The sequence below is a fragment of the Bombina bombina genome, chromosome 4, assembly GCF_027579735.1.
Source record: "Bombina bombina isolate aBomBom1 chromosome 4, aBomBom1.pri, whole genome shotgun sequence".
Lineage (NCBI taxonomy): Eukaryota > Metazoa > Chordata > Amphibia > Anura > Bombinatoridae > Bombina > Bombina bombina.
Genome location: NC_069502.1, coordinates 443733377 through 443755056, shown reverse-complemented (window position 1 = coordinate 443755056; position 21680 = coordinate 443733377). Strand labels below are relative to the sequence as shown.

Here is a 21680-nt window from a genome sequence, read left to right as displayed (position 1 = left end):
GGAGGGGATGACACAGAGGTTTCTTGAGAGGGGATATAAGAAGAAACAGCTTTCTAAGATGCAAAGATTGGCATTAAGTTCCTCCACAGCTGTCAAGGTGGCAGAAGCAAGTAAACCTTAACAATTGACCTATGTGACAACCTATACTCCAGATAGCTGTCAGATCACCAAAGCTGTCAAGGAAGAATGGAGACTACTTGAGGTTGATCCTTCATTACATTCACACAGTGGGGAGCCCCAAGAATAGGCTACAGGAGAGGTCTTAGCTTGAGGGATTCACTGATGAAGACAGATGTTATGCCTGATGCATCCCAACAAACTTGGCTTAAGAAGAAGAAAGGGTGTTTCAGGTGCACTAGTTGTATTACCTGCAAGGGCATGCTCACAGGTACACAGTTCCATCACCCTGATCAAAAGAAAAAGTATGATATAAAATACTTTCTTATGTGCACTACCCAATATATAATCTATTTATTGGACTGTCCCTGTGGGAATTTCTACACAGGTAAAACAACTGATGATGCCAGAACGAGGATGGCTAATCATCGTTCAAGTATCCGGACAGCCATTGTAAAAGCTAAATCTGATCAACCTGTGGCTCGTCACTTTCTCGAGGCAGGCCATACTTTAAAAGACTTCAGGTTCCAGATCATAGATCATGTACCCAGCACCAGGAGGGGCGGAAACAGAGACAAAATCTTCTTGCAGAAAGGGTCCAGATGGATCTATGAATTGGGGACTGTAACACCTAGAGGACTGAATGTACACACTGGCTGACAGTGTTATCTATAGCTCACCTATAAGCTGAAGCTATAATTATATTCAACATGAGAGTCCACGATCCTTGGACAAGTCTGACGGCGATGGGGGTGTCCCCATAATAATCTGTTTAGATTGTGGAAGATATACAATATATTCTGAGAGTCCTCATCCATAATCCTGATATTCTGCCTTTCTTATTGATGGATAATCTATGGTTTGACATTATGGCCCTATATCTTAAGAGTCTTAGATCTGAATTTCCTTGATTTTTCTAAATAAGTTGTCCCTATCATTTTGAGCATTTTTGCGACTATCCCTTTCACTATGCCTGTATTGGTATTGTTTTTAACTTGTACATATTTTTCTGTTTTTAATTGTGTGTCTTTTTCACTATATGATCAGTATGGACTATCTACTCTGTGGCTGATCAGCTAGGGATTTATTGAGGATTATGTAGTTTAGACTTGTGCCTTGTGGCATTGGGGATGCTTCATTGCTTGGATCTTATATTAAAGGGATCTTATATACAAGGCAACATTGTAGCTCTAACTATGCTAGATCATAATTCTGTATGATCTCTTAGACATGAGTATTTAATTGACATATTAATTGTTCCTTGATCTCTGTCCAGTTTTTGGATGGTGTTGATGTTAGTCCCCTTTATGCCTACCACACACTAAGTAGAGGACCACGTTAGCTGTGGCTTTTATGTATGTTGGGCTCAACTATTGAATTGTTGCTATCTGTAACAATAGATAGCACTATGTGGCTTGTATGGGTTGTTTCGTATTATAGCTACAATTGCTCTTAGCACTGTTTCTGGCATAGGGGTGATATTTGGTATTATGTATTATGTATTTCATTTTTAATTTTCTTTTTTGATTTTGATTTTATTTTTGCCACAATGCATGTGGGCAAGCGTGGAAACAGTGGACAATATCATATATATTCTTAACCTGTTGACCATTGGCGTGGGTACGGATGTATACATTGAGGTTGGGTATATGCTATATGTATAGATGGAATTTTGATAATTAGATGCGGTTCATAGGTTGACTCTCCTTTTTGAATACAGGGCTCTTTTAACACAGGGCTTGATGTACATGACTAATTATTATTGTGTTGTTGGGTGTTTGCCCCCCCCCTGGTCCATTATCAATACGAGAACAGCTTTAGATTTATTTATTTACGTTTGTGAGTTAGGCACGTCCCCCATCTGATGAGCTTTACTTTTCATTTGATCTCAGCATTGCAGCATGCCTCTCAGGTGACGCTAGGTCCTCAGTGATCAGTGAGCAGTTGGCTGTATGGGTGGTTTGTTTTGGAGCAAAGCTGGGTCTAACTATGTTATTTGATTGGCCGAGCAGTTTGTTTGACACACCCAGGTGATCGTAATTGGTGTGTTCCTCCTAGTGGGCAGTCTGGGGGGCTAATGATATGCATTCTGAGTGTTGTCATATAACCATGCTGGATTTGATCGATTGTTGTAATTACCTGGTGGTTACGCCCAAACGATTGCGATTGTTACGATTTGTCTAGTGGGAGTGTTCATGTTTTGATATTATCGTTATTTTACGATCTATGTTCAATGAGGTTTTCTTGTTAGTAATATGTTCTCAATTGGATCTTTGGCTGATCTAGTCACAGAGGTGGATATCACTATAGTCCTCTTTCACATGATATATTTTAGCACACATTATCAGTACACATATTGTTTGATTAACACTGATGTTCAGCTCATTGAAGCATTTTTGCACACGTTAAGCCAGTATTGGCTGTGAATTGGGGGAGGGCATCAACAGCCTATAAATGGTTTGTTTATGCACATGTAGTTTGTCAGAGGAAGGGACTGCATTTGGCCCTAAAACGTCACTAATAAAGTTTTTTTGTCACTGATGTCTGAAGACCAGAGAGTGCTTAATTGCATGAAACCTTTATATAAATATATATATATATATATATATGAGATAGGAAAGCACTCTCTGGTCTTTTTAACAAAGTGGTTTATTAAATCAAGCATGACGTTTTGGGGGACACGCCCCTTCCTCAGATATGGAAGGGGAGTGTCCCCCCGAAATGTCACGCTTGATTTAATAAACCACTTTGTTAAAAAGACCAGAGAGTGCTTTCCTATCTCCTACATATTGAACCGCTGGAACCCTGGCAGATGAGAAATAAGGTGAGAGTGCTCTTTACTGGATATATATATATATATATATATATATATATATATATATATATATATATATATATATATATATATATATACTGGGTATATATATATATATATATATATATATTATGCAACAACAAACAAAACCCCTCCCCCTAATTAGAGCAAAAAAAACGCCAAACAAGTTGCTATGGTGACCTATGAGTCACAGTGTAAACATCATAGTGCTATCGTCAGTAATAAATGTTTTAATGAGCCATCACGGCCCCTAATGCACAAGTGACTAATCAGGTGATACATAGAAGGACTGCGCTAGCAATGCATACTAATATGCAGCTCACACAGCCCAAAAACGAAGTTATACAACGCTCTTAATAACAAATTGTATCATATTCATATTGGAATAAAGCAAACACAGAAATACAGACTTACATAGTGAAATAGGCACAGGCATATAACACGATCACTGCAGACCATCATCCTGGCACCAGTAAACAACCCCGTGACAAGGAACCAGGAACGGCACCAGCCGGTCACATTGGAGACAATGAGCCAATCACCAGTATTGTATACCGTTATCATGGTGATTGGTCGCAGCAGGCCAAGCAGGACATACATACTGTGACTAGTATACCCAGGACTAGACATATCACTGAGTTGTAACAGGGACACCGCACTCAAGCCGCAATCAGGAGATTCCAAAAGCAATCACACACGAACAGCTTCACGAACACCCGGAAGTCACTGGTGTGTCACGTGATAAAAACAACCAATCGCTAGAAATGTGTACAGAAAATCAAAACACAGAAGCTGAACATACATAGCATGCATTAGAACACACTCGCCAGCATACATACTAATAAATGTGAGAACACAAAAAGTTAAGAAAGGGGAATGGTACGACTATACCTAAAACCAGGGGGTGCATATGACAATCTAACACATACAAGATCAGGGAGAATCGTATTGGCTTATTACATAGTGCCCAACAGGCACATTATTATGGCCATAATGGCATACATGAAAAGAAAAGGACCCAACGCAGTCATACACATTCATACCCATACTAGCATGTAAGTGTCAACACTGAACCACAGACACATATGCCACCCATTAAAAACCAATTTCTGCACAGAGTGAAAAAGTTAAGAAGATTGTGGTGGGGATCATCCATAAATATGTATGCATACAGGGATAGCAAATAAAACCAACCACCAGCAGAGATTAGTGTACACATAGGCAACTTCATGCAACATCAGACAGATATAAAATGAATCACGGACTCTCATGATTAGACCCAACAGGATCCATAGTATTGGCACCGAACTGGCAATGACTGCCACAACGTAGGCAATAGCTACAAAAAGCAGTGCCAGTCAAACATAGTATTCAGTCCATGAGGTTGCAAAGTGTTCAGCCGAAAAATTCACTTAGCCTCAATCTGTAGGAGAAGTTTGTCCTATTACCTCCTCGCCTAAGGGGGGGGGACATGGTCGATTAGTGTAAATCTCAGGTTGTGGACTCCATGTCCTTTTTCCACAAAGTGCCTGGCATCGGGCTGATCGCTGGATCCCTTTTTGAGAGATGTCCTGATGGATGATCTGTGGTTGACTAGGTGAGTTCTAGCGTCATCAGTGGTTTTACCCACATAAAACTGACCACAGCTGCAGTTCAATAGATACACCACATGTGTGGTAGTGCAGGTAAGCACATGCCTAATCTTGTAGCGCTGATTGCGGTGAGGGTGGCCAAAGGTTGCCCCTGGAATCATAGAGTTGCAGGTAGTGCACCCCAAACACCTATAACACCCCGGTTTCTTACTTTGGGACAGCCATGTCCCGGGTGTGTAACAGTGGATTGGGTCAGTCAGCATAAGGAGATCTTTCAGACTTTTATCACGTTTAAACCCCACTCTAGGGTATTGCCAAAGATTGAATGGGAGTGAAGGGTCACCTTGTACAATGTGCCAATGTTTTCTCAATTTCTTTCCCAGTGATCTTGTTGAGGGACTGTAAATAGTCGTGAAGGTCATTCTTTGCTCATCCTTTCTCGTTGGTGTATTCTGCACCGCAGTCTTATTCTCTGCTGTATACTTGCTCTGATGAATCAGATGGGGATTATATCCTCTTTGTATGAAACATTGTTGCATTTCACTCAGCTGTTGGTCCCTTCTGATCATATTGCTATTGTTCCTGATAGCACGGCATAGTTGGGCTTTTGGGATTGCGTTAAATAGTGCTGTTGGATGGTTACTGGTAGCATGCAGAATTGAATTTCTATCAGTAGGTTTTCAAAAAAATGATGTTCCTAATTGGCCATTCTCCATTTTGAAGATATTTAGGTCAAGAAAAACGATACTGGAAGGGTCATGATTTAGCTTGAATTTTACTGGATTCACAAGGGAGTTTAGATCCGCAAAACATGTTTCCAATTCAGCTCCTGTACATCTCCAAATGATCAACAAATCGTCTATGTATCATCTATAGAACAATACCTCAGGTTTCTGGTATATCCTTCTTCACAAGTGGTTGTAAGAAGTGGTCGACAAATATTGCTAGCCTAGAGGTGATGGAATTGCGAGCAGAGATGATTGGTCTACCAGGAGACCTTTCCAAGTTTTTATGAATTTTGGGAAGTGTGTACAGGATCAGGCAGACTGGATATTCAATCTTCAGAAACTTGGCTGTTTCATCATCAATCCAACCTTCATTAATTCTCTCCTGTACAGTCTGGTCAATTGACAGTTGAAAACTCTTCGTAGGATCCCTGTTCAGTGCTTGGTAGGTTTCAGTGTCGCTGAGTTGCTGATTGATCTCCTCGCTATAGTATTTATAGTTTAATACGACCACCGCTCCGCCCTTATCTGCGGTGCGTATTACAATGTCCGGATCTCTGGAGAGTGTTGAGATTGCCTCTTTTTCTTGTATGGACAGGTTGGTATGATAAGGGTTAGACTCATAACCTCTCAGATCCTGAGCGATCAATCTCATAAACGTTTTAATACTGGCGTTGTTACTTGGAGGAACAAACGAGCTCTTTGTCTTAAACTTTTGATTGTCTCCATCTGCAGAGTGATCCTTGAAAAATTCTTTTAGTCTCAGCGACCTTTGAAATTTTTGGCAATCAATGAAGTTGTTAAACTCGTCACCCTTTCCAGATGGAACGAAGCTTAAGCCTCTATTCAGCACACTTCTCTCTGCTACAGATAAAATTCGATCACTGATATTTACTACCAGATCCTCGACGGGACTGGCAGTAGTAGTTACCTGGACGGTAGTGGCGGCTTTCTCTCTCCAGCCTCCCCTGCGAATATCATACCAACCTGTCCATACAAGAAAAAGAGGCAATCTCAACACTCTCCAGAGATCTGGACATTGTAATACGCACCGCAGATAAGGGCGGTGCGGTGGTCATATTAAACTATAAATACTATAGCGAGGAGATCAATCAGCAACTCAGCAACACTGAAACCTACCAAGCACTGAACAGGGATCCTACGAAGAGTTTTCAACTGTCAATTGACCAGACTGTGCAGGAGGGAATTAATGAAGGTTGCATTGTTGACGAAACAGCCAAGTTTCTGAAGATTGAATATCCAGTCTGCCTGATCCTGTACACACTTCCCAAAATTCATAAAAACTTGGAAAGGTCTCCTGGTAGAACAATTATCTCTGCTCGCAATTCCATTACCTCTAGGCTAGCAATATTTGTCGACCACTTCTTAAAACCACTTGTGAAGAACATGAAGTCCTTTTTAAGGGATTCTACACAGCTCATTGAGGAACTAAAAACCATCACGATTGAAGAGCCATATATCTTGGCTACTGCAGACGTAAACAGTTTGTACACTATTATCCCACACCAAGCAGGGAAACAGCATGTGTCTGAAGCCCTAGACAAATATCCCTATGTGGGTCCACCCAGAGACTTCCTTATAAAACTCCTGGATTTGAGTCTATGGTTGAACTATTTCAGGTTTGAGGGTAGGTACTACCATCAGATCTCTGGTACGGCCATGGGATCGAATGTGGCCCCTTCGCTAGCTAACATCTATATGGAGGATTATGAGCTATCTGTGATGGGGATATACAAGAAACCTGAGGTATTGTTCTATAGACGATACATAGACGATTTGTTGATCATTTAGAGAGGTACAGGAGCTGAATTGGAAACATGGTTTGCGGATCTAAACTCCCTTGTGAATCCAGTAAAATTCAAGCTAAAGCATGACCCTTCCAGTATCGAGTTTCTTGACCAAAATATCTTCAAAATGGAGAATGGCCAATTAGGAACATCATTATTTAGAAAACCTACTGATAGAAATTCGATTCTGCATGCTACCAGTAACCATCCAACAGCACTATTTAAGGCAATCCCAAAAGCCCAACTATGTTGTGCTATCAGGAACAATAGCGATATGATCAGAAGGGACCAACAGCTGAGTGAAATGCAACAACGTTTCATACAAAGAGGATACAATCCCCATCTGATTCATCAGAGCAGGTATACAGCAGAGAATAAGACTGCGGTGCAGAATACACCTACGAGAAAGGATGAGCAAAGAATGACCTTCACGACTATTTACAGTCCCTCAACAAGATCACTGGGAAAGTCATTGAGAAAACATTGGCACATTGTACAAGGTGACCCTTCACTCCCATTCAATCTTTGGCAACACCCTAGAGTGGGGTTTAAACGTGATAAAAGTCTGAAAGATCTCCTTATGCTGACTGACCCAATCCACTGTTACACACCCGGGACATGGCTGTCACAAAGCAAGAAACCGGGGTGTTATAGGTGTTTGGGGTGCACTACCTGCAACTCTATGATTCCAGGGGCAACCTTTGGCCACCCTCACTGCAATCAGCGCTACAAGATTAGGCATGTGCTTACCTGCACTACCACACATGTGGTGTATCTATTGAACTGCAGCTGTGGTCAGTTTTATGTGGGTAAAACCACTGATGACGCTAGAACTCGCCTAGCCAACCACAGATCATCCATCAGGACATCTCTCAAAAAGGGATCCAGTGATCAGCCCGTTGCCAGGCACTTTGTGGAAAAGGCACATGGAGTCCACGACCTGAGATTTACACTAATCGACCATGTCCCTCCCCTTAGGCGAGGAGGTGATAGGGACAAACTTCTCCTACAGATTGAGGCTAAGTGGATTTTTCGGCTGAACACTTTGCAACCTCATGGACTGAATACTATGTTTGACTGGCACTGCTTTTTGTAGCTATTGCCTACGTTGTGGCAGTCATTGCCAGTTCTGTGCCAATACTATGGATCCTGTTGGGTCTAATCATGAGAGTCCGTGATTCATTTTATATCTGTCTGATGTTGCATGAAGTCGCCTATGTGTACACTAATCTCTGCTGGTGGTGGGTTTTATTTGCTATCCCTGTGTGCATACGTACTTATGGATGATCCCCACCACAATCTTCTTAACTTGTTCACTCTATGTGGAAATTGGTTTTTAATGGGTGGCATATGTGTCTGTGGTTCATTGTTTACACTTACGTGCTAGTATGGGTATGAATGTGTATGACTGCGTTGGGTCCTTTTCTTTTCTTTTCATGTATGCCATTATGGCCATAATAATGTGCCTGCTGGGCACTATGTAATAAGCCAATACGATTCTCCCTGATCTTGGATGTGTTAAATTGTCATATGCACCCCCTGGTTTTAGGTATAGTCGTACCATTCCCCTTTCTTAATTTTTTGTGTTCTCACCTTTATTAGTATGTATGCTGGCTAGTGTGTTCTAGTGCATGCTATGTATGTTCAGCTTCTGTGTTTTGATTTTCTGCGAGGGGTCTCCATAGCTTCTGTGTTTTGATTTTCTGTACACATTTCTAGCGATTGGTTGTTTTTATCACGTGACACACCCGTGACTTCCGGGTGTTCGTGAAGCTGTTCATGTGTGATTGCTTTGGGAATCTCCTGATTGCGGCTTGAGTGCGGTTTCTCCGTTACAACTCAGTGATCTGTCTAGTCCCGGGTATACTAGTCACGGTATGTATGTCCTGCTTGGCCTGCTGCGACCAATCACCATGACAACGGTATACAATACTGGTGATTGGCTCATTGTCTCCCATGTGACCGCCTGGTGCCGTTCCTGGTTCCTTGTCATGGGGTTGTTTACTGTTGCCAGGATGATGGTCTGCAGTTATCGTGTTATATGCCTGTGCCTATTTCACTATGTAAGTCTGTATTTCTGTGTTTGCTTTATTCCAATATGAATATGATACAATTTGTTATTAAGGGCGTTGTATAACTTCGTTTTTGGGCTATGTGAGCTCCATATTAGTATGCATTGCTAGCGCAGTCCTTCTATGTATCACCTGATTAGTCACTTGTGCATTAGGGGCCGGGATGGCTCATTTAAACATTTATTACTGACAATAGCACTATGATGTTTACACTGTGACTCATAGGTCACCATAGCAACTTGTTTGGTGGTTTTTTTTGCTCTAATTAGGGGGAGGGGTTTTGTGTATACAGGGAGTGCAGAATTATTAGGCAAGTTGTATTTTTGAGGATTAATTTTATTATTGAACAACAACCATGTTCTCAATGAACCCAAAAAACTAATTAATATCAAAGCTGAATAGTTTTGGAAGTAGTTTTTAGTTTGTTTTTAGTTATAGCTATTTTAGGGGGATATCTGTGCGTGCAGGTGACTATTACTGTGCATAATTATTAGGCAACTTAACAAAAAACAAATATATACCCATTTCAATTATTTATTTTTACCTGTGAAACTAATATAACATATCAACATTCACAAATATACATTTCTGACATTCAAAAACAAAACAAAAACAAATCACTGACCAATATAGCCACCTTTCTTTGCAAGGACACTCAAAAGCCTGCCATCCATGGATTCTGTCAGTGCTTTGATCTGTTCACCATCAACATTGCGTGCAGCAGCAACCACAGCCTCCCAGACACTGTTCAGAGAGGTGTACTGTTTTCCCTCCTTGCAAATCTCACATTTGATGATGGACCACAGGTTCTCAATGGGGTTCAGATCAGGTGAACAAGGAGGCCATGTCATTAGATTTTCTTCTTTTATACCCTTTCTTGCCAGCCACGCTGTGGAGTACTTGGACGCGTGTGATGGAGCATTGTCCTGCATGAAAATCATGTTTTTCTTGAAGGATGCAGACTTCTTCCTGTACCACTGCTTGAAGAAGGTGTCTTCCAGAAACTGGCAGTAGGACTGGGAGTTGAGCTTGACTCCATCCTCAACCCGAAAAGGCCCCACAAGCTCATCTTTGATGATACCAGCCCAAACCAGTACTCCACCTCCACCTTGCTGGCATCTGAGTCGGACTGGAGCTCTCTGCCCTTTACCAATCCAGCCACGGGCCCATCCATCTGGTCCATCAAGACTCACTCTCATTTCATCAGTCCATAAAACCTTAGAAAAATCAGTCTTGAGATATTTCTTGGCCCAGTCTTGACGTTTCAGCTCGTGTGTCTTGTTCAGTGGTGGTCGTCTTTCAGCCTTTCTTACCTTGGCCATGTCTCTGAGTATTGCACACCTTGTGCTTTTGGGCACTCCAGTGATGTTGCAGCTCTGAAATATGGCCAAACTGGTGGCAAGTGGCATCTTGGCAGATGCACGCTTGACTTTTCTCAGTTCATGGGCAGTTATTTTGCGCCTTGGTTTTTCCACACGCTTCTTGCGGCCCTGTTGACTATTTTGAATGAAACACTTGATTGTTCGATGATCACGCTTCAGAAGCTTTGCAATTTTAAGAGGGCTGCATCCCTCTGCAAGATATCTCACTATTTTTGACTTTTCTGAGCCTGTCAAGTCCTTCTTTTGACCCATTTTGCCAAAGGAAAGGAAGTTGCCTAATAATTATGCACACCTGATATAGGGTGTTGATGTCATTAGATCACACCCCTTCTCATTACAGAGATGCACATCACCTAATATGCTTAATTGGTAGTAGGCTTTCGAGCCTATACAGCTTGGAGTAAGACAACATGCATAAAGAGGATGATGTGGTCAAAATACTCATTTGCCTAATAATTCTACACCTGTATATAGCCTTACAGCAAAGTAAGGGGGCGCTAGTGATAATATAGATAGTTATATTAATCTATATACTCTTTAAAAAATTCAAATTGGTAATTGTGTATACAATACAAATAAAAAAATAAAACAAAATAAAAGAAAAATTAAATAAAATCCTCTCAAGTGAGGGAAGTCCAAATATAATTACAAAATCAAGGCAAAAATAAGTCCTTTTCAAAACCAAGTGGAAAAGCCCTGTGGTGGCTGCCTCCTCCTCGCCGACTGGTCCGGGTATAACTATGAGGAATAGAAGAAAATAGAGGGGCGCCTCATGTGTAGGATCAACAGATATAAAAATCAGTAATAACAGTAGTAGAGCCAAATGGGTACTCACACACTTCACAAGCACACCAATGTGCTGGTAGTAGCAGGCTGCAGATTCAAATAGGTGTGGCAGCTCACCTCTCAGGTAGTACTGTGATGCTGGAGAGGGAAAAGGAGACACAGAAAAAAAGCACTACATGTGCAGACTGTTAAAAATATAACAAACAATATTTTCAGCTCCAAGTCTCCTTTTAATGCTCAAATCCCTTTAAAAATTAATTGGTGTCTGCTCACAGTGATTACTGGAAGGTTTTCCTTTTGAAAATGTAGGTGCATCTCGAACATATTATGCCGTAAGCTTCTGTGTGGCATGCTTATCCCTAGACCAAGCAACAGCTTGTTTCCATGACCTGCTTCCACTTTTATGTCACAGAGACCTCTCCTCACGCAGCCGCCGCCTGTAAATGGTGTGAGCCCCCTCGAGTGTGGTGCAGCTTCTGTACCCTCAGCTCAAGGTACATCAGGAGAGGTGTCCAGTGTTAGCAAATGCCGCCAAAACACAAGCTGTTATGACAGCTCGGCAGGTCACTACCACACTCGAGGAGGCAAGTTACGTTGATGAGGTCACTTACTACTTATAGGTAGCAGCTGCATGAAGAGAGGTATCAGTGAGATGTGTGGAAGCAGGACATGGAAACAAGCTGTTACTTGGTCGTGAGATATGCCTGTCATATCTGGGAAATGTATTTACCATTAACCGACCGACCTCCCGCTAGCTGCAACTGCTAGCACATAAAACTGTGCAGCGGTAGCAGTTCATCAATGCAAAGTGAATAATGTGAGGGGCTTCAGGATACAGAAGATATTTTAAATATTAAGTATATATCTTACCTTTACTGCATTACTAGGGCCCTGCAAACTTCTGCTGTTGGGTGTTCCTCCCAGGAGATCAAGCGGAAACTAAAAATATATATATATATATTGCGCCGTATGTTGGCACAGTATGTCTAACCACAGTGTGATGTGGTACTGATGTCAAAAAGTGCGCCCAAACAAATTTGCCACCCTAGGCACAGTCCTTGTTGTCCTAGGCCATAATATGCCCCTGCCTCCAGTCCAGTAATATTCTTGAGTTTATGCGCTTCAACCGCCTTCTTCAAGTCCCACCACAGATTTTTTTATTGTGATGGCCACTGTAGAATCTTCCAGGACTTCTTCTGCAGCCAAGCCTTGGAGGAATTTGAGGTATGCTTGGGATCATTGTCCTGTTGGAAGGTCCAATGATGCCCAAGCATCAGCTTCCTCACAGATGGCATGACGTTTTTTCAGAGCATTTCCTGACACTTCAATGAATCCATCTTGCCTTCCACACACTGCACGTTTCCAGTGCTAGAGAATACAAAGCAGCCCAAGAGCATCACCGAGCCACCACCATACTTAACTGTAGGCAGAGTGTACTTTTCAGAGTATGCTTCATTATTTTTCCTCCAGACATACCGCTAATTGATGGGGCCAAAAAGTTCCAGTTTTGTTTCATTGCTCCACAGAACAGAATCCCAAAACTTATGTGGCTAATTTATATGATTTTGAGCATATTGGAGCCGACTTTTCTTCTGCTTTTGGGTCAATAGTGGTGTACATCTTGGAGTTCTGGCATAGAAACCTTCTGCGTTTAGTACGCTTCTTACTGTGTAAACTGAAGCCTCAGTGCCTGTTGCCACCAAGTCTTGCTGCAGGTCTTTTGCAGTCACTTGAACGTTTTTCTCAACCTGCCTTCTCAGAAATCTGGGTGCAGCCATTGATAACTTCCTTTTTCTGCCCTGTCCAGGTAGTGTAACCACTGTTACTTTAACTTTGAACTTGCAAACTATGCTTCCAATGGTGTCTCTAGGGACATTCAATGCCTTCGCTATCTTTTTGTATCCTGTTCCTTGTTTGTGAAGGGCGATGATCACTTCTGAACTTTTTGGACCATTCTTTTGACTTAGCCATATTTCTAACATGCAGACAAACATGACACTCAACAAATCCCTAGCCAATTCAGGAATTTCATGTGTTCTAACTCAAGCACACCTGGTGCAACTAATGAAGCCCTTGATTAGTTTTATCGGGTGTGCTTGAGACAACACCTGTTTTGCATATTTGTGCTGTTGTGAGGGATTCTATTCAGGGATTGAATAATTTTGAGACTGCAGAAATCAATAAAAGTTAAATTTTCAGTTGAGTTTGGGAAAACCACTTGAAGCATTCATTGTGTTGAGCTATTTCAATTGCTTTTGTTTGATTTGTTCATTGCAAACAGCTGAACGTCTGTACATTTTGACAATATACCTGATTTGCAATGGGGGTTGAATAATTTGATTACAACTGTAATGATCTCTTTAAGAATAAATAGAACATATTCTACTATGTTCAGAACACTGGATTATGAAATATGCAATATTGTCTTCTTATGTTGCGCTTTTAAATAACCGCAATCATGTTTGTGCAACTTGTGGGTTTTTGTTTTTTTTCAACTTTTTTGCTCCATTAAAGTCTATGGGGGAATGTGATTTTGCATTCACAACTTCTCAAGGTCTGTTTGTTACCGTGACTTTGCGAACAAGAGAGAAAACAAACTTTTTACTTTCAGCTCGTAATACAAGCGCAGAAAAAAAAAAAATTCTCTCTGCTTTAACACGTGAGCGTAAACTACCACTCTACCCATAATCTAGCCCTTGGTGTAATATACTTACTCTCCTGTAAGTCTTAATAAAAATATAGAATTTGCCTCATTTTTCATCTATTAATGGTATTCCCTTTCTGGTTTAAGTAATGATGAATACAGTTGCCATCCTAAAAGTTAAACAAAGAGAAAGCTGTAGATATATTGAGTTTCATTCATTTGGCCAATAATATTAATAGGAATAAAATGTACAAAATGTTTTTATTCATGCTATGATAAAAAAAACTAAAAGGTAGCTGTTTAAATTTTACTCCTCTGAGTAAGGATAGGCTAAATGCAGTCTTATTTGGTATTTTCTAGGTTTCACATTGTAAACCAAGAATTTATTCACAATACTTTGGGGTCAATTCAAATTCTTCTATTCCAGTTTATCTGTGTATTTTTAGCTCCCTGTGTTATTCAAATTCTGAGTGATCACAATCCAAGCAATAACAACTTCCTTCCGGGTTTATCACTTTATTTTAGCATTCAACACACAAAGGCTGTTGATAAATTGCAAAACTGAAGTTTTTGACATGTTTGACAACATTCCGAGATGGTTTGGAATAACTCTGTTTGTGCATGTCGTTCATAGACCTTTAATAATGGTGGCTTTGTTTGACTCGAAAAGATTTCGATCACTTTAACAATAATAAAAAAAAAAGATATTTTTAAAAACTGTAAATGTAGATGTCCTGGAAACATCAACAACTGAAGCAGATTTAATTCAAAATGTATAAATATTCTGATTTCCAATACTTTCTAATCTGTAATGAAAGTTCATAGCTGCAATCAAGTTTTGAGCCGCTCAGACTATGGTGGCATGATATATTTTAATATTTGCGATATATCCTTATATCTTATGTGTTTATAGTTGCTTAAATGTGTGATTAACATAATCTACATTTGACATATCATTCCTATTCTTTAAAAAGTTGTTCAAATTGTTTGACACGAGTTCTAGTTGTAGTTTTGAATTTTGAATTTGAATTTTTTAATTTAAATCTTGCTTTTTTAATAGTTTCTAATGGCACTTCACAGTAAAAATCTGTCAGGTACTTTGTATCAAGATTCTTCAGTAGCAGTATTCCAATCCATCACAAAACAATGTTGCATATGTTTTCCCATGGTTTTCCCATTTATCTACTTTACCCTATTAAAAACTAATTTTGGACTTTTTCACATCCCAAGACAAACACGATTACTTTAGAGACCATCCTGGAGTCATTTAATGATTATCAAACTACTTTAGAAATAATTTGCACATCATCAGACTTGTAAAATCATCAGCTAAGGTTTAAAAAGTCTGGATAATGACTTCAGGATGATTAGCAGATTACCCTACTGATAACTTCACAAGCATGAACCGCCAGTGAATGACTCTAGAGTCATCTCATTTTAATATTTTTCGGCATGTGGGCATACTTCAGACTGGCTTCTGATGACTAGTCTGGAGTCATCAATTATTTCAGAATGACTCTAGGAAGATCATCCTTTTATTGCACATTGACATGTTCTTAATATTTACATTTCCAAACAAAAATAAAAAATGCTTTATGCAATCATCTTAAAGCACCATTAATTCAGCACCATATTTTACACATTTGTTGCATATCATTTTGCTTCCTTTAAAGTCTGCAAATCTTGTTGTATATGCCAGTTAGATGTTTTAACCAATTCAAATAGCTTTGCTACTAATTGTTTGGAATGATGCAGGAAAATAAACCCAATCAGTCCTCATGGTACCATCGGCAAACTGGAACTCCGATTCCAGTCATGTAGCCAATGCTCATCAATGGGGTAGCCGTGTTGTATGTTAACGAACAGTGAGTGCTTCTATTGATTCTCCTCAACGCGTTTCATCTGTGATCTAAGCAGACTTCCTCAAGAGAAGAAGATCTGATCTTTGGCTGCCCATCCGGGACTTAATTTACATGTAAGCCCCTACCCCTATGACACCTGTCAATCCGAAGCAATATGCCTTGTAATGATGATCATTAAGGGGAGTTTCTCTTTTTGCCATACGTACGCCAGGTTGATATTATTTAAGTAAAAACATTCAAACATATTACTTAGTCATTGTCAATACTGATCTTTTTTTTTAAATTTTACATTTGTATTTTAGTTCTGTGTAGGTGTGAATAAATCCTCTTGAAGAGCCTTATCCGAGTGAAAGAAAATCAGATATTCTGGTTAAAGTGTATTCGTAATTTGGATGACTTAAAGGGACATAAAATCAAAACATTTTCTTTCATGATTCAGACGGAGCATACAATTTTAAACAACTTTCCAATTTACTTCTATTATTTAATTTGCTTCCTTCTCTTGTTATCATTTGCCGAAAGGTTTATCTAGGCAAGCTCAGGAGCAGCAGAGAACCTAGATTCTAGCTGTTGATTGGTGGCTGCATATATATATATTTATTGTGATTGGCTCACCTATGTGTTCAGTTAGAAACCATTAGTGCATTGATGCTCCTTCAACAAATGATACCAAGAGAATGAAACAGATTAGATAATAGAAGTAAATTAGAAATGTCTTTAAAATTGTATCCTCTATCTAAATAATGAAAGAAAAAAAATTGGGTTTCATGTCCCTTTAACAAATTCAAAGATGCACAATTCTAATGGATGAAAAAATTGGAGAGATAGTAGCCAAAAACCGTGAGTTCAGTTCAAAGTTTTCGCACGACAACCTCCTGTGGATTGGTATACAGGCCATAGTATGAACTATGTGCTATCTGTTTTTTAACTAGTTCTCAAAGGACGTCACTAACTGTGACATACGTCTGAATTAAGTTAAACTCATTGTGCGCTCATCTTCTTTTATCTTTATCCAACAAAATGTTGTCCCCTACTTTGCCCCAGTCTGCCTTCTTTCTCTGTCCTCAGTTTTGGGAACTCCTACATGTCATCATTTCCACCTCCTTCGTTAGCTTTTTTTTTTTTTGCTTCAGAAGTTCCAGCCCAGGAACCAAAGTGATCTGAACCGACAATATTTCACTGGAGAGGATGAAAGCGCAAAAAAAGATCAAGAGCAGCGGCAATCGTCTGATCACTAGGGCAATGCTTTGATAAAGCCGCCCGCTCTGGTCCTGAGGACAATGCTCCCATTCAGACAGCAATGAACACTCATGACCCTCTTCCTGATTTTCCTTGTGTCTCTTCCTTTCTGCTTTCACAAGCTCAGCCAGTGATGATTAGGTCCTCGCTAAGCAGCATTCAGGGCGATTCCTTTATTATTCTCAAATCTAACATCCAGTTCAATTTATTGCTGAATCCATCCTCACTAAAATATGAGGTCATCTGAAACACAAGTGAATCAAAATATGTTGTCTTGTTCATGTCTTTAATATAGATTGTTTTTTACATGACTTTAATGCTGTGGAAAATAAAATGTCTGGTTATCTGGATTATTGTACCTGGTGCTTGCTTGTCAGAACTATTACAAATTCAGTGATCATAGTCTTTCATAGGTTCAGCGAAGGACGTTATATGCAAAAACAATCCTCTTAAGTACCTTATATAGTAAGACGCTACACTAAAACAATGAGAAATCAGGTTATCCTGAGGTATTTTTTTTTTTTTTCAACTGCTCCATCTGTAATAGTATGGTAACTGCAGGTGGTTCACACCATTCGCAAATTTCATGCTTAAGTAAACGTATTTTATTGGCTGAAATGTAGCAAATTGTCCCAAAACTGCCAATTATTTAAAGGAAATGTATAGGTAATACAAATTAGTAAATGAAGAGCTTTCCTTGAATTTGGCTAGGCTTCTGGCCTGTATCAGTGCAACGTATAGAAGAGCTAAATTGTCCATTGCTTTGACTTCACAGCTCAGCCTTCTGTTCCTAAGGTAGGATTATGTTTGGATTTTACTAATGCTAACGAACACAAACCTTCCTCTTCTTTCCCTATCTAGCCTGCACACCCCCTCCCCATATTCTCCTCCTGTCCTGGCATCTGTGTCAAAGCATTAATGAATACAACAGCTTGTCCGAAATGCTTGGGAACTGTCCTTTCCGCCCCTTCTCCCCCTCCTGTGGTCCTGCACATATACAGCTTCACTAACCATGCTGCGAATTGTTTAACTGTCATCTTCAGAGTAGGCAGAGATTGAGACAAGAGGAGAAAAGAGTGAAAACACATACAGAGAGTAAGAAAGAGGGGTCATAGAGAAAATACTATAGAAGAGAGTTCAGTCAACAGATGAGAAAAGGTAAACAAGACGCCCACTAAAAGAATATATGATCACTCAGGGAAGTTACTCAAAGAAATGGGTAGGGGTGGTTCATAACATTTAAAAGAGAATAAGACACAAGTAGGCATAACAAAGAGAAATCAGTCGTCAGATTTGATATAGGAGTACAACAGGAATAGAACAAAGTACTTACACAAAGAGGTGCTAACATTTTCAGGTGAAGAGAATTTTACTATCTGCGGTATACAAAGATAGAATGGAGCTCCCATGCTGGGCTTTGTTCTTCCTGTTACTTCTGACACTTGACTGGGCTCATTGTGCTCCAGTGATTGGACAACAGCACAGGATGCCAACCACTGCCCTGCAAGGTGAGTGACATTTTGATACATTGCTGGGAGTTTAACACTGGATACAAGGTGGTCTCATGTTTAATTTAAACAAATCTTCTATTTCATGCATGACCAATTTTGCTGTATAACTTCAAACTGACTGTAAATGGCAAAGCAGGTGCAAAAATATATTCCAAGAGACTTGAAATCAATGTAATGTAAAGATTGGGAGTAGATTGTTTATGTCTTGTATATACTGAATGTAGCATCAGAAGCAGCAGCACAAATTTAAATTTCAATGCTATACTTGCCATAAATTACCCACTCTGGATTTTCTAAGATTACGCAGGGGGGTGGTAAAGGCAGAATGAGAGACTTTGCATCCATATCACAATTTTCTAAGATAGAGGCAGATAAATGTTTTGTAATGAAAGTTATATGAATATTTTGTTTGCATCTCGATAACTGAGTATATATAAAGTGAAGATAAATTTCACAGATTATACCATTCAATTTGCCAAATTGCCATAATCTAAAATTTGATAAAAACATAAATCCTCTCTGATCTCCCCAGCCCCCACTTAGTAAATTAGGCAAGACTGGTCTATTTAAATGCTTAAAGGGACAGTCTAAACTTTCATAATTTAGATAGGGCATGCCATTTTTTTAACAACTTTCCAATTTACTTTTATTATCAAATTTGCTTTTTTCTCTTTATATTCTTTGTTGAAAGTTAAACCTAAGTAGGCTCATATGCTAAAGTCTAAGCCCTTGAAGGCCACCTCTTATCTCAGTGCATTTTACTGTTTTTACAGCCAGACAGTGCTAGTGCATGTGTGCCATATAGATAAACATTGTGCTCACTCCCATGGATTTATCTAGGAGTCAGTATAGATTGGCTAGAATACATGTCTGTCCAAAGAACTGATATTAGGGGGCAGTCTGCAGAGAGCTTAGATACAAGGTAATCACACAGGTAAAAACTATATTAAAGGGACAGTCTACTCAATAATTTTTGTTGTTTAAAAAGATAGATAATCCCTTTATTACCCATTCCCCAGTTTTGCACAACCAACAATGTTATATTAATATACTTTTTACCTCTGTGATAACCTTGTTTCCAAGCTTCTGAAGACTGCCCCCTTATTTCAATTCTTTTGACAGACTTGAATTTTTGCCTCTCATAAATTACTCCACAGGAGTGAGCACAATGTTATCTACATGGCCCACATGAACTAGCGCTGTCTAGCTGTGAAAAACTTATGTTTAGCTTTTAACAAAGAATACCAAGAGAACAAAGCAAATGTGATGATAAAAGAAAATTGGAAAGAAATTGCATGCCCTATCTGAATCATAAAAGTTTAATTTTGACTAGACTGTCCCTTTAATATACCCGTGTTGGTTATACAGAACTGGGGAATGGGTAATAAAGGGATAACCTATCTTTTTGAACAATATAAATTCTGGAGTAGACAGCTATTTGCCATGGTTAAGAACAAGACTGCCACAAATAATAATTAAAATTCCCTTTAGTATATATTGGTGGGGCTTTAACTATTAGAAGTTACTTTTCTTACCTTTGCGGTATAGATAAGATTTGTTCAATATCTCAAAGCAACCATAACTGTAATTAATCAGTGCAAAAATAATTTTAAGAAGATATTGACCATGCAAATCCGTATGTGCAGTTGTAAAAGGGCAATTACAGTCAGTTTGTGTATGCACCATAGAAACAAAAAAATTGTGCAAAATAATGACTTAAAAGAATTAGAAAATGTCATCTTGTTAGCATTTCACATTTGTGGAGATTTGATATTTCAGAGCAGTCCAGGTCTATACCCCAGGAAAGAGGAAGGCAGAATTCATCTTTCTGATCTTCTTTGCTGAAGCCAATCAGAGGCATTGCTGTTAGGTGAAATTTGAGACTCACTGTTACACTGATCTATACACAGACAAGCTGCTGTATACGCTCCAGATGTCATGTCTCTCTATGAAGGGAAAAAGCTACATTTGCAAAGAGAAATTAGAAGAACAGCAGAAAACAATAAAAAATGTATGTGCATTGCTTTATTAAATATATTGGCCAGATTACAAGTAGAGCGGTATTTAAAGGGACAGTCTACACCATCATTTTTGTTGTTTGAAAAGATAGATAATCCCTTTAATACCCATTCCCCAGTTTTGTATAACAAACACAGTTATATTATAGGGACAGTCAACACCAGAATTTTTGTTGTTTTAAAAGATAGATAATCCTTTAATTACCCATTCCCCAGTTTTGCATAACTAACACAGTTATAATAATACACATTTTACCTCTGTAATTACCTTGTATCTAAGCCTCTGCAGACTGCCCCCTTATTTCAGTTTTTTGACAGACTTGCATTCTAGCCATTCATTGTAACTCCACGTTTGTGAGCACAATGTTATCTATATGGCACACATGAACTAATGCCCTTTAGTTGTAAAAAACGTTAAAAGACATTCAGATAAGGAGCGGCCTTCAAGGGCTAAGAAATTAGCATATGAGCCTACCAAGGTTTAGCTTTCAACTAAGAATACCAAGAGAAAAAAGCAAAAGTAAATTGGAAAGTTGTTTAAAATTACATGCCCTATCTGAATCATGAAAGTTGATTTTCGACTAGACTGTCCCTTTAACACTCCCACGCGAGCGTTACATCTGCTAGAACTAAGCTTTTGCACGTGCCAGGTTGCACTCATATTACAAGTTGAAAGTAAACTGTTTTTGTTGCTCGCTAACCCAACGAGCATAAAAAGCCTTACCTACAATATCGCACACACGATAATGTATTCCTCCGTAAAAGTCAATGGGGCAAGAAAAGTGGAAAAAGAACCTAACACTCTACTCGCGAGCAAACACGATTGCATATTCTCAAGTGAGCTAACCCGACATGAAAATAAGAATATTTTACATTCCAATGTTCTTCACATAGTAGAATATGTTCTATTAATTCATAAATCTCACTCTCTCTTTCCACAAAAGTGAGTACACCCCTTACATTTTTGTAAATATTTTATTATATCTTTTCATGTGACAACACTGAAGAAATGACACTTTGCTACAATGTAAAGTAGTCAATGTACAGCCTGTAAAACAATGTAAATTTGCTGTCCCCTCAAAATAACT

General features: G+C 39.3%; 1 protein-coding gene across 1 annotated transcript in view; it reads left to right on the top strand.

Annotated features, from left to right (window-relative positions):
• Positions 1-18459: 18459 nt before the first annotated feature.
• Positions 18460-21680, top strand: part of PRSS56 (serine protease 56) — a 95020-nt gene continuing 91799 nt past the window's right edge. The window contains exon 1 of the mRNA XM_053711910.1: positions 18460-18571. Coding sequence (XP_053567885.1) covers positions 18460-18571 — 112 coding nt within the window. The remainder of the gene's footprint in view (positions 18572-21680) is intronic.